Source organism: Microcebus murinus, chromosome 2, assembly GCF_040939455.1.
Source record: "Microcebus murinus isolate Inina chromosome 2, M.murinus_Inina_mat1.0, whole genome shotgun sequence".
Lineage (NCBI taxonomy): Eukaryota > Metazoa > Chordata > Mammalia > Primates > Cheirogaleidae > Microcebus > Microcebus murinus.
In genome coordinates, this window is record NC_134105.1 from 64442447 (window position 1) to 64461091 (window position 18645).

Below are 18645 nucleotides of genomic sequence, written 5' to 3' on the forward strand. Positions count from 1 at the left end.
AATCACCTTTGGAGGATTTTCAAATGTAAATAATAATAACTATATTAACTGGTTATCTTCGGTTCCTAATTTCTTGGCCAAATTACTCTCTCTCCTGAAATTAATATGTTAAATGGACAAAACAAGTGATTCAAGTAGGCTAAAAATAGATACCATTCAATTCTTCCTTCTTTTTATCTTTTAGTTTTGTTTTTTTTTATTCCTCATTCACTCATTCTTTCTTTAATTCCTTCCCCATAATTTAGGAATAAAAATGCTGAAAATGGTGGAAGGACTAAACTATATCACTAAATTTGTTTTGTGCAATTTTCACATCCTGTGATTTCAAAAATAATATCACACATAACTCTTTGCATACCAAAGTTTTCCAAGATACCTGTCTCAATGGCTTCCATACTGCAAGGTGTGAGATTTCATTTATTTAGTGTTAAATTTTAAAACTACATTATTTGATACTGGGTCAAATAGCACACTATGTTTTTTAATATCCTACAATTAGAATGAAGTATGATAAGTTAAACAAAATTCACACAAAGAAGAGTCAGTGAATACAAAACATAATTAGTAGCTTAGAAACCCTGGACACCCATATGTTTTAAACTCAGCCTATGATTGGTCTGACCTTTTGTCATTCTATTTCTTCATCTGTGAGTTAGGAAAATAATGCCTTTCACTTACCTGCTTTAAAGTGTGGATTAATGAGACAAAATTTGTGATCGGATCAAAGTGTACTAAATAGGTACTATAATTCTCAGGGAAAATAGTGTGAGTATTTGTAACATATACAGTAATGAAAATAGAAATTATTTACTCTGGGGACCTTGGCCACATTATCATTAAATTATTTGCATCCTGATAAAAGATTTGCATGCTAATGAGAATGTATTCCCAGAACAGCCTTTATAAAGGTTTCTCTATAGTTTTACTACCAGGTATATAGGATACCATGTGATACAAAGATATAAAACCTCAAAAGGTCTGTGAAGTAAATTATCCTTTTCTTCCTTTGCAATATGCTTTTGGGGGATTAGTGAATGTTTTATTTTAAATTTGCCAGCTTGTTGCTAATGAGTTTTTCTTAGCTGTATGGGATTTTTCACCCATTTATTTATTTATTTTACTATCGTCACCTTCCTAAATGTGAGCCAAAGGTCCTTTCTATCTCTGCTTGAATGGATAACGATTCAGTCCCCTGATAGAAGATAAAAAATACTCTGTCAGAATTCTTTTCCCACTCTAATGTTTTGCATTTGACTTTTATCCATATGCAACCAAAAAGGAAAACAGAAAAGAAAACTCTTCTTTAGATTGCAAATAAGGCTTTGCCTATTTGAGAGAATTTTAATTCGTCTGTTCTTGTCTCAAGTAATATTCATTATTCTGATCTCCCCAGAGATGATATTCCCAATGTCTACCTAGATTCAGCTACTGCAGTGAGAGCACACATTTGATCTGAGATTCTGTAGATATATATTGCAAATAAAAATAAGTTGATCCTCTCAAAGGTGTTCTTATACTAGCTAAAATATAACTTGAAAGGTTAGTGGGGAAAGGGTTAGTTCCCAAAAGGAAAGGCTGTTTCCTCACACTTGCTTGTTGGAGGATGAATACGCTAATTGGAAAACTAGAAGTTCTGGGGATTTGCAAGTGGAACAGGTGAAAATGTAACTGGTGATAATTAAAGGCTAATTATCTTCAACCCACAATTGGCCACAGGAGGTTCTTTTGAGCCACATTAAGAGAGAGCCTGAGAGGAAAAAAAAAAAAAAGACATACAGAACAACCTACAATTCTTTCATACACCTGTGCTATTAACTGTAGGTAGGAATTGAACCTGTGTAGTCATTGATGGTTGATGGCCGCCTTCCTCTACTATCACTTTCCCTCCCAAATCTGTCTCAAAGATTACTATATGTAACACAGACCAGCATTAGAATGTATCCAGTTCAAAATCCCTCTGTTAATTAGAAAATACTCTTCTGATATTCTGAAGAAAACAATTTCTGACATGCAGTCACTGTATTAACTCTTCCAAAAAGCATAGGGATGTAAACTGCTTTTGAGGATTTCATCTCTAACAATGGTTTGTGCAACATCAAGGTCAAAAAAGTAGTCTCTTTTCACATTTTAGGCTGTATTTGGTTTTACCAGGATATTTAAGAGAGATTCCAGGAAACTTTCTCCTAGAGGCTCTGCAATTCTGCGGGGTGGAACAAGAGGAGGATAGGCGGGGGGAAGTATATCGGCACAATCGTCATTCCAGGAGTGAGGGCCTAGCAAGTGTTTTTCTGGGAAAGTGGGGGACTATTATGTATTCCTTACTCTGCCGCTTCCTCCTGAGCATCTAAATGTGCAGGTAACCTGCCTATCCTCTCTCCCAAAACCTCTCCACCCATGTACATGACCCTTCAAAGCAATCATGTTAGTGCATAACTCAACCTCCAATCAGACTGCAGTTGAGTGATCTATAAATAAGTACTGATCCAAGCCAGTAATAAGGGAGAATTGTCCTGGGATCTTTCAAAATGAATCTGAGTGATAGAGATGATCTCTCTCTCAGGTGGCAAAAATTTTGGCATAAAGCACAAAAGCTTGCCAGCCACTGTGCTTTGCACCGTGTGAAGAAAGCTGGTCTACAGTAAGAGAATCAAGTCGGCAGGCAGGAAGTAACAAGGACTAGAGAAGGAAAAGTCTTGCTACCTTTATAACCCCTAATATTTTTGGTTCCAAATGCATCTGTCTTCCTTGTAGTTTGGTCATTCAACCCTTCTTTGGATAGTGAGCCAAAAACCTCCCTTTTTGACTAAAGTAATTCATGTTAGAATGTTGACATCTAGAACTGAAAAACTTCTAAATTAAAGCACATGTAAGGGGACATGATTTAGGGACATTAACAAAGATTTTTTTTCAGTGTCATCACTGTCAGTCCACAGGCCTCCCACCATTAACGGAGAGCAGAGCATCCTCCTTTTTGGCTGGGCCCTGGTTTAGAGAAAAAGAACAATACACCAAATGGGTTTGGAGAGGTACAAGAGAAATTTGAGGATTTATTTCTTGCCACCTCCTGCATCTGAGATGACACTGGAACTTACAGAGAAGACCTCTGGTAGTATAGCCATTCTGGAAAACAATGTGGCAGTTTCTTGTGAAATTAAATAAGCATATACTCTACTACGCAGCAATCTCTCTCCTGAGCATATATACCAAATACACAAGCATGCTAATCAATACATTGCTGTTGTTGCAGGAAATTGACCACAGCCTAGTTTCTGTCACTAGAGGAACAAATATATTTAAGTTGGACCATATGAAGCTGCTAATATTTGACCATTTTTGAATACAAGACGTCAATTTCATATAGTTCAGCATAATACAATGTGGTGAAAATATACTATGTAGCAGAAACAAAAAAAATATTTAGATCTTCCCACAGCAACATAGATATACCTTAAAACTTAAAGTAAAATATGTGTATATATATATATATATATATATATATATATATAACAAATATACAGGGTGATTTTTAGAACATAATATCATTTATATAAAATAAAACTTAGATAAAAATATAAGACATATCTTATCAGATAGATGTATATATAAGATCATTTATTAAACACAATGGAAGGAAATGGGAGTGGGGTACTAGGTGAAAGAGAAAAATCAATTATACAACAGAAATATTTTGCATGGTTGGATGATGATATTGTGTCATTGCTAGGGGGAAATAAAATCAATTTTCTGTACCTGAAGAGTAATAAGAGTGGGACAGCCAGAAAATCAAGGAGAAAGGAAGAGGACAGTTTCTTGTGCCAGCATGAGTCCTCAGCAGAAAGTAGAAAATGAGAGGAAATGTGTTTAAGAAGAGAGGACCTGGAACAATTCTCATAACTCCAGACAAATGTCTATAATTTTTCAGAATATTTCCCAGGCATTCTACGGGGCCAGGAGGAACCAGAATTATCGGAGAGCGAGGGATGCCAGATAAAACAGTCTCTGTGGTGACAGAGGGACACTGTCAGTATATGTAGCATGGACAATAGAAGCAAGGCCCATGGTCTACTGAGAGGAGAGGCAGTTGATGCTGTAGAAAATTAAACTCATGATCAAAGACCCAACATCAGGATTTCCATCTCTGCACAGTCCAGAAGAGGCCAAGGGTCACCTATGGTGGAGAAAGTGACTGCATTATCGCTGTCCACGCCCCATCTAAATCATGTGAATCACACTTAGACCTTCTACCTTTGGGGATAAAAAAGAGAGGGACACACTTTGAGTAAAAACCAAAAATGTCTGAGTAAAACTAATTTGACTTTTACTTGGTGGAAACTTGAGTGAGTTGAAAAGAGAGGCTCAAGTTATAAATTACATTTAGTAAAAGAAAAAACATTGAAGATTCAACTTTGCACATCTGTTTTGGACTAAAATCTTACCATATATTATATATACACGTATGTATACCAGTTGCTCACTGCCTATAACTCATTTCAACTATTAAACTTATCTCTGTCTATAAATTCATGTTCAATATAGCATGTAAGTTTTGGCTTTGTATACTATGTTTTTGCATCAAAAGATATTATGAGTATGCTAGAAACAGAGTTGGAGGTTTTAATTTAATAGACACGCCACTAGTATTTTAAAATAAATAACACATTCGTTAGAAAACCGATATGTCAAAAAGCTAATTATTATTCTTGGCTGGTTCTTCACACAGGCAGATTTTTTTTAATTTTTTGTTTTAATGTTTTTGGAATGTACTTTGCTGTTGGAGACCAGTAGCTTTGCAAATGTGTGCGATACGTTAAAGACAAAAGGAGCTGCCTTTTAATTAATGGCACAGCTCTAACTTTATCTAACCAGAGAGTACCAGGGAGAGCCAGCAATGTCACCCCTCCTTACATTCCACAGCATGTCTACCTTTCCCAAAATTTTCTCAGGAGAATTCATCCTGGAGGATAGGAATTCTGAGCCAAAAGCAGACACTTAAAGGATTGAACTAAGGAAAAATTCAGTGCCGAGTGGAAAGTTTGGCTCTTCAAGTACAGTATTTGAAAAGTAGAATAGAATAGAAAAACAAAAGAACATCCCTAGAGGTACATCATTCGTTGATAAAATTATATTCAGCAGTAGAATCCATTTCAATCAAGATTCACAGCTGAACTCTAATAGAGAGAACACGTGACATCCGAGATGCTCCCGCTGAAGTTACTCTGGAGAGCAATCGGGAGCCCTGGTGCTCAGACCCACTCACAGTCAAAGGAAGCCCCCAGGGCTTTGTGACACTAGGACTTTGCCAAGCACACTTTGAAATGACTGAGTAGTGGTAGTTATAAACTACGATAATAAAAGCAAAACTAATGCCGAAAACTAATTTTTTAATTTAGATCTTACTATGTGCTGAAACCTTAAATTGCATCACCTGTTAATCTATCTAGCAGCCTAAATCCCCAAGTTACAGCCGGGCAAATTACAGTTCCAATAGGTTAAGTCAGTTGCCAATATTACTAAGCTAATTATTGGAAAAGTTGGGATAAAAACACAGGCTGTCTGAAGCTAGAAATCTGAGCTATTAATCACTTACATATAGACATTTACATTGGGTGATTGGGTGATGTCTTGATCGGTGACGACACTAATATGGAGAAAAAGGAACATTAAGGAAAGAAAAGATTTCCTTGGAAAAGAAGTGGAGGTCAATAGTGCTTTAACTCAGGACATGCTACATGTGAAGTGACTGTGGGATTTCCAGATGGACATGAGAATCTGGAATGCAAGAGCAAGGTCTAAGATAAGAAGATACAGATTTTAGGGAGTAATTGAAAGAAATCAAAATAAATTTACAGAAACCTGAGAAGAAGAGTATGTATGCACCATAAAGTCAGGGATTTTTTTTTTTTCTGTTTTGTTCACCAAATGTATCCCAAGCACCTGAAATAACGCCTGTACATAGTAGAGGCTGAGGAAATTGTTGCATAAATACGTTGATCAACATTAAGTGGTATAGGGAGAAAATTAGTCTTCGCAGTTGAAATGATCAGGGTGAATATCTAGATAGGGTCTCCCAAAAATTCTTACAATACTCATCTCCCAAGTTTATGTTGAACATAATCTATATGCTCAGAAATTTTAAACTAGTTTTAAAAAGGAAGAGTTAATGATACCATTTTCTATGATTAAAAAATACTAAATGTTTCAGATATTTCTATGTCCTTAAGTATTTTCAAACCAGGTTTTTAAAAAGGAGATAATTATATGACTTCCTATGACTAAAAAAATCCTAATTACTTCAGAAATTTCTGACTAAAAACTCATTTCCTCTTGGGACCAATGGTGGAGTTAACTAATTTCTGAAAAAATAAAAGGCTTGGGAGTTGCATTTGTTTTTAGCCTTATATTTGCCTACTTTTATACACACTTACATGTTAGAGCATTTTCATTAATTTTTCAGTTGGTCTATGATTTATGAAGCAGTTAATATGAATTTAGGAATTATCTGCTTCCAAAAATGCATCATAATTTGTGTCTAAGTAACAACTGTTTCAAAAAAGAAAACCACAGTCATAACTGGGTTGTGTTGGCTGACAAACCTGGAGTAATTAATCTTTGTTTTCAGTGAATATTTTATTAAATTAATTTTCAAAAATATGTGCAAATTACAGTTTTTAAAAAAGCTTTTATGTGTGACAGTGAAATGCAATGAAATGTACTCAGGCCCAGGCATAAGCACCTGCCAAGATTTGAAAAATGAACTGCTTTTTTTTCTTCTTTCTAACCCAAAGAAATCCAGGGGACTAGGAGTTTGTCAAATGAATAGACATGGGCATTTCTATCATTATATACTTGAGCACATACTCCCTATTCACCAGAATTTGCTCATGACACTATGACATAAAATATTTAGGCTTTGAAGAGAGACAAACTTGGGTTTGGATCCTACCTTTCCTACTTCCTAACAATGTGACTTTGAACAAACTATTTAACTTCTTTGAGCTCTTATTTCATCAATCATAAATTGGGGCTACTTAGATACCCATTGTAATGTTATTACAAGCTCCCAGATGTCATAAATTACATGTTTCTTGTCCGGTGTTGTGTATCTGGCTCCTAGGATAGTAGGAACTTAATAAATACTTGTCTTGTTAGTTTGGTGAATGTGTAGGATAACATGTGCACTGCCTGGCATAAGAGCGCACTCCACAAATGTATTTCCCTTTCCTTTTCCACCTACACAATCATTTCCATCAGCCAATCTCTTTCCAAATATTGCTGTTATTGGAACAAATGTGCATTTTAAGCTTGGATCCCCTAGTAGCTCTTTCCCTTTGGAGATACCATGTCTCCTACACTAAAAATATTATCATTAGTCACACTTTAATGCATGAACATAATGTTACCCAAATCTTGTCCTCAACTCCTCCATACTAGCAGAAATTATTTTCTTCATTTTCATTCATTCACATGACTTCCATAAATTCAGAGTTTAATTATCGTAACAGAGTTGAGTTTTAGCAGTGTTTTGGTTAAACAAATGACAAGGCATGGCAGGCAGCTTGCCTTTGGTTGACATGCTAACATACACCTCCTCCTCTGTAAATTCTACTGATAGTTCTGGTGTCAACAGCAAGTGATGTAATGAAATACGCACAGATTGTTATTGAAATTAGGAAAACCAACAAGAAAGAGTCAAAAGAAAGTTTATTATTTATCATAGATTCAAACTATTATAAAATTGAAGCAGTGACATGATTCAATTTAGCTTTACATAGAACTATTGATCTTGATTTTTGCACAAAGAGGTCCTTTTGGGCTAAAGCTCTACACAGAAAATCAATTTGCTTAAAATGCTTCCTTTTATACATAATAGCTTACTCATCCAGGACTGAAATTCTGCATGTGAATAACGCTGCAGTCTCCTTCTTGCCAATCACTGGAAGCACTATGTAAATTATAATTGGAATATTATGGCGAAAACCTAGAGGCCATAATCTTTCCACAAGATAATTGAATGTCAATAATGATCCAGGAAAACATTTAAAGCTGCACCTCAGCATGAGTATAAATGTCCTTAAATTTAACTTTTAGAAAGTGTTTCTATTTATTCAGCATGCAGTGAACATTTGTCCAGGTATGGAGGAATACAAGCAGGCAGCTTCCCACTGGAAGCATCTGGGTTCCACAGACAGGCTACAGACTTAGCGTTAGAGGTATTGCATTCAATTCTAGTCCAAAGGTGTCACTAAAAAGGTGTCACTAACTACAACTAAATTTTTAAAATTTGGCCTGTTATTTACACTTTCTGAATCTAAGTTTTCTTATTTTTGAAAATCCAATTCTATCAAGAGTTATTATAAACGTTCTTCACTTTGAAACTATATTATTTAAATGTTATTGAAAATAAATAAAAGAAAAAGATGTTGTCTTTAGAACTTCTAAGACAAAGCAATAAAACAAGAATTGAGACATCCACACAGATATACACTTACCTCAGACGTTTTCAAAGTGTATCCTATTTTATGTGAATTCAAGATAGTTTTCTTTTAGAAATTTTACCAATAAACTTAGAAACAGAAATGTAAGATCTTATATTTTCCATGTGGTTTAATAAACAATGCGTTAATTAAATAAGTTTAATCACAGAGAAATTTCCAGAGTTTAACAAATAAGATTTTTCTGTATTAGTCTGTCTCATATGAACTCTAGGATATTATTAACATATACTCATAATTTCACCTATTAAGGTCTATATATACATTTGATAATTAAAAGAAAAACATTGCTGCTAAAAACATTATTTCTCATTGTGGCAAAATATTTTTCCATAGTCTTTTTGGTTCATCTGATATAGACCTAACTTTTCCTAACATGCCACACAAATTATATTTGGACTCTGAGGGAGATAACTCAGATTCCACGCACAGATATAAAAATATGCTTGTTAATACTATGCAGGAGTGTTTCAATTTGCCTATGATCTGCTTCCACTCAATTTTCTTAAAGCTAATTTCAAAATCATTTTCCCATAAAGATTTAATTGGGAGTGTCTCTTCACTACAGATCTAATTATTTCCTACTATACCATGAACAGACACACTTCCGGCCTCATATACCCTAAAGGATTTCAATTAATTCCAGCTATTGTGAAACATTAGGAAAGTAATTCCTAGACATTGTGCAATATGCCTAATTTGTATATATCTAAAGAAATGTGATCTAACATAATCATATTTTACTAGAAGCCAAATAAGGGACATAAATGTGTTATGGAAAGGCAAATCTATGATTGAAATTTGTTTTTCTTCCAGAGCACAGTTTCTTCAAAAATTGTCAGAAACAAGGATTATTCCATTTCCTTATGCATAAGGGGGAATGACTAATCTTTTTAACTCTAGCAAATAATGATGCATTTTAATAAGGCTTTTAAAATCTGAAATTAGCATAACATAAAAAAGAAATTAGACATTTTTATCAGTAACTACATGTAATAACCTATTAATGAGAAAGTACATTTTTCTAAACATTTATAATTTTCTAAATAAATCAATAACTCAGTAAACAAATTAACATAGTCTAATAGTTTTAGTCTAGTTTAGTCCATACTTAATGAAATGTGCTGTGTTTTCAAAATACAATTTAATCGGTACATAGAATAATAACTGAGAATATGGTCTCTCTGGAGTGACCTGCTATGGGAATTTGGGAAACATTTTTATCTTCAAAATTTTAATATCTTCAACAGTAAAATACAAATTGAAATATTAATAATTTCTTCTTCATCTTCTTCATGGAGTTTCTTGCAATGATTGAATAAAATAGTGCATGGAATATCGCTAGAAAAGCACCTAACACTTACTGTGTAACACTGAGGTCAACAGTGCATAGCTCTTACTCCACACTCACCTACCCAGAAGTCTTGTTGGGTTGCAGGGAGATTGTACTAAGTGAGTACAGCAGCATTAGCCCTTGACTGGTTCAAATTAGTCTATTGTGGGCTTGAAAGATTTGAGGCAATCCCAAAACTAAATACCACAAGGCCACACTCTCTTATTTGCCCTCCCCTCTGGCTGTGGTGTTTGAACCAGATTTCCTGGACACATCTGGCTCACGAACGAAGCTCAAGAACGAAATTCCTGCTCAATCTCTGTCCAGTTGTACCTTGTCTCCTTGTGTTCTATTCAGTATTACCTGGTCCCATGAGATTTCATTTTGTTGTTTAACATTCCACTCCAGCAGGAAATTCTTCTCTATAGTTAACCCAATTTTCCTGATGCAATTAAAGATCATTTGCTCTCTTCTTTAAAATTGATATGGATAAGCTGGTCAGCAGCCTTGGCATAAGAAACTTTTAAATTAAAACGCTAATATGAAGAATGCAACAGGAAACTTTCAGAGTCCAACTTTATATAATTTTGGCATTGCTAAAAACACCAATGGGTGTTTGTCCTACACTTAATAATTTTCAAAACAAAACCAAAAAAAGATATCCAACCAGTATCTCAAAACTCTTTTAGTTAGGGAGTTTTAACTCACATGCAATTTAAATCCTTTTGTCTATGATGTAAGCCTATTTTCTCTTGTTTTGTTCTCCATAGATATGGAAAATAGCTACTCATTGTTTCTCCAGTAGTTTTTATCCTTCTGTAAGTTATTCCTCTTCTTTCAAAATCCTTTTTATCCTAGCCTTCTAAAAGAGCTATTTGCCTTCTTTAAGTTTGTCTGTCTTTATAAAGGCTTCAAAAATACACATGTAAGTCTGGATGCACATTTTTTATTTAATAAAATCACTGCAAGCAGATAATATTCCTGTTCTTTCTCATTGTATGGAACTAGTTGTTCATATATATTGAGAATTATACATACACATATTCTTCCTTAATATTATGTCAAACTCACTTCATCTTTTAGGCAATGCTAATACAACTCTGACTTTATTTCCTATGTTCCTCAACTGTGTTTCCTTAAATCATTTTTACTTTTTTTGCAAAAGCTGCCTTTGAGAAAAGCACTTAAATCATTTTTAATTTATTTTACAACATATTGTTAGCTTGATTAATTTCAATCTGATAGCTTAAAAATGTTTCTTGATGTGTTATGCTATATTTTTGTTGGCATATACTCTTTATTTTAGCAGAGAAAAAAGCTAGCATTGTTTTTCTTTAGAGACAAAGTTAAGTCTCCTTATAGCTCCAATCTCCTGCTGGTTTTTCAGAAATAGAAGCATGAGGACTCAGTTCCACCTAATTAGCCTTCCTTCACCCTCCTCACATCTGTTTATCCACAGCTACCACACGCCCCATTTTCCTGGATTTCCTATAGTGCTCTCCATTTTCAGGAGACTCATCTATACTATTTCTTTCCACAAGTAAACAGAAGACAAAGCTGATCAATATCTGTCTCTTGAGTGCGTACTTTAAACTGAATATTACACTCTTGCTCTGAGTCACTTGGAATTGGAATTCACATAGCCAGTAGGCTTGGTGCTAATCAACCAAATCAATATTAACATAGAAAATGAGAAATGTTCATTTTCCTTTTGTTCTCTTTTTATACTAATCTTCCTTAATTCAAAAGACATCCCCATTCTTTTATCAAGCTTCTAAGAAAAGCCTACAGAATTATTGTCTCTTCTTCACTATGATTTACCACTAAATCCACTTAGATGCCAAATGCTGTTTTGTTGTTGTTATCTATTCTAAATACTTATATTGGTTTTTTCCTTTCTTTCAATCCTGCATTCCTAGTCTTAATATTGGCTTTGATCTTCCATCTAAGTAAGCATACAATGAATATTGAAATGTTAATCCTTAATACAGTACTCCTCTGAATGTATTAACTTTCCAATTGTTAACTTTGTACCATTAACATACTTTGAACAAAATTTGTCAGCTTAAGTTCAGCTACTGAGTCTTACAAATAATGTCATCAATGTAACTATTATCTTTTCTACCTTTTTCGCAGTAATGTTTAATTTTTTATGTTATTTCTATATTGAAAGAATATACAATTTGTCAAAGAGCAAAGTGTCACTAAATTGAGTTTCAAAGATCTCATTGGCTTTTATTAGTGATTCATGAACCAGGAAGCATCCAATCTGCAAAATAGAAAGGAGCTGTGATGAGCTAAACAGAATGAGTGAATTTTATAAGCAGAAAAATGTAGAGGAAAGAAGGAACAAGGAACAAATAAAAATTTAGTCATTTTAAGGCTACTTTCCTTATAGGGTTGTAAGAGAAATTTTGTTGTCATAATGGGATTTGGCTATAATCTCTCTCCTGATTTCTTGGAAGGTCAGATCTTACAAATAAGCAACTTAGGTGTCTGGTAACATGGAGCTTCAGCATGAGTGACTCTATTTGGGGTCTACTATCTTTATTTATTTATTTTTTAATTTACCTTTTCCTTTCATTCTAATGTCCACATTTGTTTTAATCTCAGTTTTGCAGTTAAATATATTCTGTGGTCAACACTCCTCTTTTTCCTATCTACACACAGTCATTTCTTGGTTGGCAGAGTTTAATACATTGGAAAAGTCTTTATGATATTTTTGGTGAAATAATATTGTCTGAGTTCTTGAATATTTAACACTGGTAATTCTGTAACTTATACACTTGAAGGCAGCTTGACAGATTAAAAATCCTTGGCTCCACTTTCTTCCCTAGAACATTTTGAGGATTTTACTCTATTTCTGCTGAATTTAGTATTTCTTTGTAGAAATCTCAGGCCAGCATAATTTTTTAACCTTAACAAATATTTGCAAATTATATACTTAATAGTGGGTTAATACCCCAAGAACTTGTACAAGAAAATAACAACAAACCTGATTAAAAATGGTCAAGGAACATGAATAGATGTTTCTCCAAAAAAGATATACAAATGGCAAATAATCACAAGAAAAGATGTTCAATATCACTAATCCTCAGGGATATACAAATCAAAACCACAATAAAATACTATTTCAAACCATCAGGATGGCTGTTATCAATGAAACATAAATTAGCAAGTGTTGGTAACGATGCGGAAAAGTTGGAATCCTTGTACATTGCTGGTGAGCATGCAAAATGGTACAGCTTCTGTGGAAAATGGTATAGTAGTTACTCAAAAATAAAAATGGAATTATCATATAATCCAGAAATTCTGCTTCTGAGTCTATACCCTAATGAATTGAATTTATTATACCCTAATGAATTGAAAGCTAAGACTTTAACAGGTTATATGCAGACCCATATCCATAGCAATATTATTCACAAGAGCCAAAAGGAAGAATCAACCCATGAATGAATGAATGAATAAAAAAACATACATACAGTGAATATTATTCAGTCTTAAGAAAGTAAATCCTAACAAATGCTACAATTTAGATGTAACTTGAAAATACAATGCTAAATGAAATAAGCCATTTATGAAAGAGAAAATACTGTATGATTCTACTTATATGAGGTACCTAGAGTAATCAAGGTCTTAGAGACAGAAAGTAGAAAGGTGGCTTGTAGGGGCTGGACGGAGGCAGAAATGGGAAGTTACAGTTTTATGGGTACAGAGTTTCATCTTGCAAGATAAAAAAAAAGTCTTGAAGATAGATGGTGGTAATGGTTGTACAACATGAATGTATTATACTTAATGCCATTGAATTGTATACTTAAAAATAGTTACAGCATGAAATTTTATGTTATGTATATTTACCAGAAAAAAAATCCATCTTATTTTTTAAAAAGTACACTGGACACTTATTGTTTTTTAATTAAATAATTTACTTCTAGTAATTGACAACAAAAATATTGAATCTCTAAAAAAAAGAGAAAAAAGTGACTTGAAACATACACTAGAATGCTAAAAATTTAAAAAGACTGACCAAATACCAATTGATGTCAAGATGTCATTCAAATATTAAGTTGGTACAAAAGTAATTACAGTTTTGGACTAGGAATTTTACATCATTATAACTAGGCTCTTTCATACCCCCACCATGCAAGTGGGAGGTTAAAATGGCAGCCACTTTGGGAAAAAGTTGATAATTTCTTAAATATAATGTTAAATATATATGTATATCCTATGACACATCAGTTTCACTCCCAGGTTTCTACCCAAGAACAAGAAAGACATGGACAAGAATATTCATGGAAGCTTATTCATATTAGTGAAAAGCTAAAAACAACATAATGTGTATCAACAAGAGAAGAATAAACTGATATGATATATTCAAACAATGAAATGACCCTTAGCAATACCACAACATGGATAAAACTCCAAAATATTGTATTGAGTGAATAGTATATGAGTTTTACTTAAAATAATGTTAGACACAAAACAAGTAATGATCTTTTGCCTTGTTTGCCCAAAGGACTTTTTAAATCTTAGAAACACAGTTGCTATTTGAAAGTATATTTCTGTTAAGATCCAATCCCAGTCATGTTCCTCAGAATGTGGTGTGTTCATTTACTATGTGGATGAGATTCTTTTCTTACTTTAGAAAGATCCATGAATTGGATATTTAAATGTGTGATCTATTTCTTTTTGTTGGGTTTCTTCTTCAGACTTCGAATATATTCTACTGGTTGTTTTTTTTTGTCTTTTAAAGGATTTTTTTCTAGTCTTTTAAAAATCTTTTTGAACATACGTCTCCTCCAATCTCACATGCGCTACCATTATTGCACTGAAATAGCCTTAAATAAGATTATAGTGACTTTAACAATACCAAATCTAATGAAAATGTTTGATTTATATCTAAATTGATCAGCATTTTTCATCTCCTTTTGAAATTAGTATCTTCCCCTAAGCTTCCTGAATAACACGTTTTTAGCTGTTCTCTATCTCACCTTTCTGTCCTGTCCTCTCTCTCTTCAGCTTTTTAGGCTGATCTTCCTGTAGCCAGTGATGGAACATAGAGCAAACTCAAGACCTTTCCTTAGAGCTATTCTTTCTTCATTCCACATCTTCCTCCTAGGTGATCTCATCTACATGTATCTTTATTTACCACTTATATTCAGATGACTCCAAAATTTATATCTCCAATCAAGACCTCCACTCTCAATTTGTAAACCTTAATTCCAGTCTTGTAATCTCCATTTAAATAAATCAAAGGCCACTTAAAATTCATATTGCCAAAACAAAACAAGAAGTGGATTTTTCCCCCAATATTCATTACTGCAGTGAATGATTCCATCTTCTATCAAATTAAATAAGCCAAAACCCTAGGAATCATCCTTGATCTTACATAACCCACCCACCATATCAAATCTACTATCAAGATTTGTTGATTTTATCTATATATTTCTCAAGCTTACTTTTTTCCCTTTAAAGCCATAGAGACTACATAACCATAGTAACTATTCTAGTGCAAACTCATAATCTCACAAAGGTACAATAGCCACAAACTGCACCACTTTACACATATCTATTCTTGTTTTTCTCATGTCTATTTTTTATAGCACTCATAGTCATTGTTTTCCTAAATAAATTTAATCATATCACATCTCTACTTAAAAATCTTCAATGAATTTTCATTGACCTTGAAGTAAAGTTGGGAATTCTACAAGGCAATGTGTACTTGGTTTCCAATCTATTAATATTTTTCTACTTCATCTTAGAATGGAAAAACCTTTATTTTTTGCATTCCAGTAGCACTGTTTTGTTTTAGTTCCTTTCATGATTTATCCTGCATTTTGTCACAGAGATTTTGAAAGTTGTTTTTTTCTTTTTCTGGCATGAAATGTTTTCTCCCTTTCCTAATTTAGTTTACTTTATGCTCACTTTCATTTCTCATCATGAATTATAAGAATTTTCAACCCTCCTAATCTGGTCAGAATCTACTAATACACTATTTCATTGCATTATGAAAGTCTGCTGCTAAAATTACAAATGTAATTTTATGAGTTTTTGTTTAGTATGATCATTATATCAATGCAAAGTTCAACCACCAGAGTTTATACCATTTTTAAGGAGAAACTATGTCTTAGTCCATTCAGACTGGTAAAACAAAAATACCATAGACAGAGTGGCTTATAAACAATAAACATTCATTTCTCACAGTTCTGGAGGCTGAGAAATTCAAGATCAAGGCACTGGTTGATTTGGTGTCTGGTGAAAGCCCATTTCTCATAAAAGGAATCTTCTCACTGCATCCTCTCATGATGGAAGGGGCAGGGCAGCTTTTTGTGGCCCCTTTCATAAGGACACTAATAGTATTCTGCCCTCATGATCTAATCAGTCCCCCAAAAGGCTTCACCTCCTAATACAATTGCCTTAGGTGTTAGGATCTTAACATATGAATTTTGGGGGCATACAAACATTCAGACCATAGCAGACTATTTGATTTTGCTTATTCTTTGCCCCTCAGTGCCTAACATAGGGCTTGGTGTTTAGAAAGCACTCAATAAATATACCTTGAATAAGTAAATAAAGAATAGGAAATAATCCAGAAAATTATAAGTTGGGGCCACATTGGGAAGGGTGTTCAAAACAAGTCTAAGGAGTAGATAATTTGGTGGGTAATAGAAAATCACTGGAAGATTCTGGGCAAGGGAATAGCATGAAGCGAGCTGTTCATTAGAAAGATTAATATATTAATGTTTGCACAATTGGTGGAGAATTAAGGTCAGTCAGAAGTTAATATTTATCATTGAGCTAAAAAATAACAGGTACACAGAAAATAGAAGTACAGTGAGCTCAAGTAGAAATTTCTTTTCATTGTGGCATTATGTGTATTGTAAAAAGTAGAAATGCAAATTAAAACAACATTATGATAATACCACACAACCACCTAAATGGGTAAAATTACAGACTGACAATACTATGTTAGCATAGACATAGAACACTGTAAACTCCTCTATGTTTCTGGTGGTACTGTAAAATGAAACAACCACTTTGGAAAACACTTTGACATTTTCTAATAATAAGAAGCATATATTATTCTATGAATTATCAATGCCACTCTTAAGTACATGTCCAAGAAAAATAAGAATGTATGTATGTCCACAAAATATTGCACAAACTTATTTATAGTGCGTATTTATAATAGTAAAAAACTAGAAACAGTATAAATGTCCACCAATGAGAATAGGTAACTATGGTATGATATATTCACATAAGTAAAAGGAAATGAACTACTGATATATGCAATAACACTGATGAAATTTAAAAACATCTTAATTAAAACAAGGTAACATAAAAAATACATATTGTGAGAGACAGCGCCGGGGCAAGTGAGAGCCGGACGGGCACTGGGCGACTCTGTGCCTCGCTGAGGAAAAATAACTAAACATGGGCAAAGGAGATCCTAAGAAGCCGAGAGGCAAAATGTCATCATATGCATTCTTTGTGCAAACTTGCCGGGAGGAGCACAAGAAGAAGCACCCAGATGCTTCAGTCAACTTCTCAGAGTTTTCTAAGAAGTGCTCAGAGAGGTGGAAGACCATGTCTGCTAAAGAGAAAGGAAAGTTTGAAGATATGGCAAAGGCGGACAAGGCCCGTTATGAAAGAGAAATGAAAACCTATATCCCTCCTAAAGGGGAAACAAAAAAGAAGTTCAAGGATCCCAATGCACCCAAGAGGCCTCCTTCGGCCTTTTTCTTGTTCTGTTCTGAGTATCGCCCTAAAATCAAAGGAGAACATCCTGGCCTTTCCATTGGTGATGTTGCAAAGAAACTGGGAGAGATGTGGAATAACACTGCTGCAGATGATAAGCAGCCTTATGAAAAGAAGGCTGCAAAGCTGAAGGAAAAGTATGAAAAGGATATTGCTGCATACCGAGCTAAAGGAAAGCCTGATGCAGCAAAAAAGGGAGTCGTCAAGGCTGAAAAAAGCAAGAAAAAGAAGGAAGAGGAGGAAGATGAGGAAGATGAAGAGGATGAAGAGGAGGAGGAAGATGAAGAAGATGAAGATGAAGAAGAAGATGATGATGATGAATAAGTTGGTTCTAGCGCAGTTTTTTTTTTCTTGTCTATAAAGCATTTAACCCCCCTGTACACAACTCACTCCTTTTAAAGAAAAAAATTGAAATGTAAGGCTGTGTAAGATTTGTTTTTAAACTGTACAGTGTCTTTTTTTGTATAGTTAACACACTACCGAATGTGTCTTTAGCTAGCCCTGTCCTGGTGGTATTTTCAATAGCCACTAACCTTGCCTGGTACAGTATGGGGGTTGTAAATTGGCATGGAAATTTAAAGCAGGTTCTTGTTGGTGCACAGCACAAATTAGTTATATATGGGGATGGTAGTTTTTTCATCTTCAGTTGTCTCTGATGCAGCTTATACGAAATAATTGTTGTTCTGTTAACTGAATACCACTCTGTAATTGCAAAAAAAAAGTTGCAGCTGTTTTGTTGACATTCTGAATGCTTCTAAGTAAATACAATTTTTTTTATTAAAAAAAAAAAAATACATATTGTAAATGTATATGAAGTTATATCAGGCAAAACTAATCTTTAATAATATAAATTAGAATTTAATATTAATACATTAATGTTAATATTTGTAGTGGGTATTAACTGGAAAGGGGAACTCTTAGGGGTAGTAGAAACAACCTGTCTTGATTGAGAATACATGTGTGTATGGCAAAATTAATTCAATTATTTATTTACATTTTATCATATATAAAATGTGCTTCAATTTTTTATAAAGTTAAATATGCTTACAAGTCTCAAAGGAA

At 33.8% G+C, this 18645-nt stretch overlaps 1 protein-coding gene across 1 annotated transcript; it reads left to right on the plus strand.

Moving 5' to 3' along the window:
• Positions 1–17177: 17177 nt before the first annotated feature.
• Positions 17178–18375, plus strand: LOC105875612 (high mobility group protein B1). Its single transcript, XM_012772770.3, has one exon. It carries the CDS (start codon positions 17260–17262, stop codon positions 17905–17907), a length of 648 nt encoding a protein of 215 aa, XP_012628224.2. The 5' UTR covers positions 17178–17259; the 3' UTR covers positions 17908–18375.
• Positions 18376–18645: the final 270 nt, after the last annotated feature.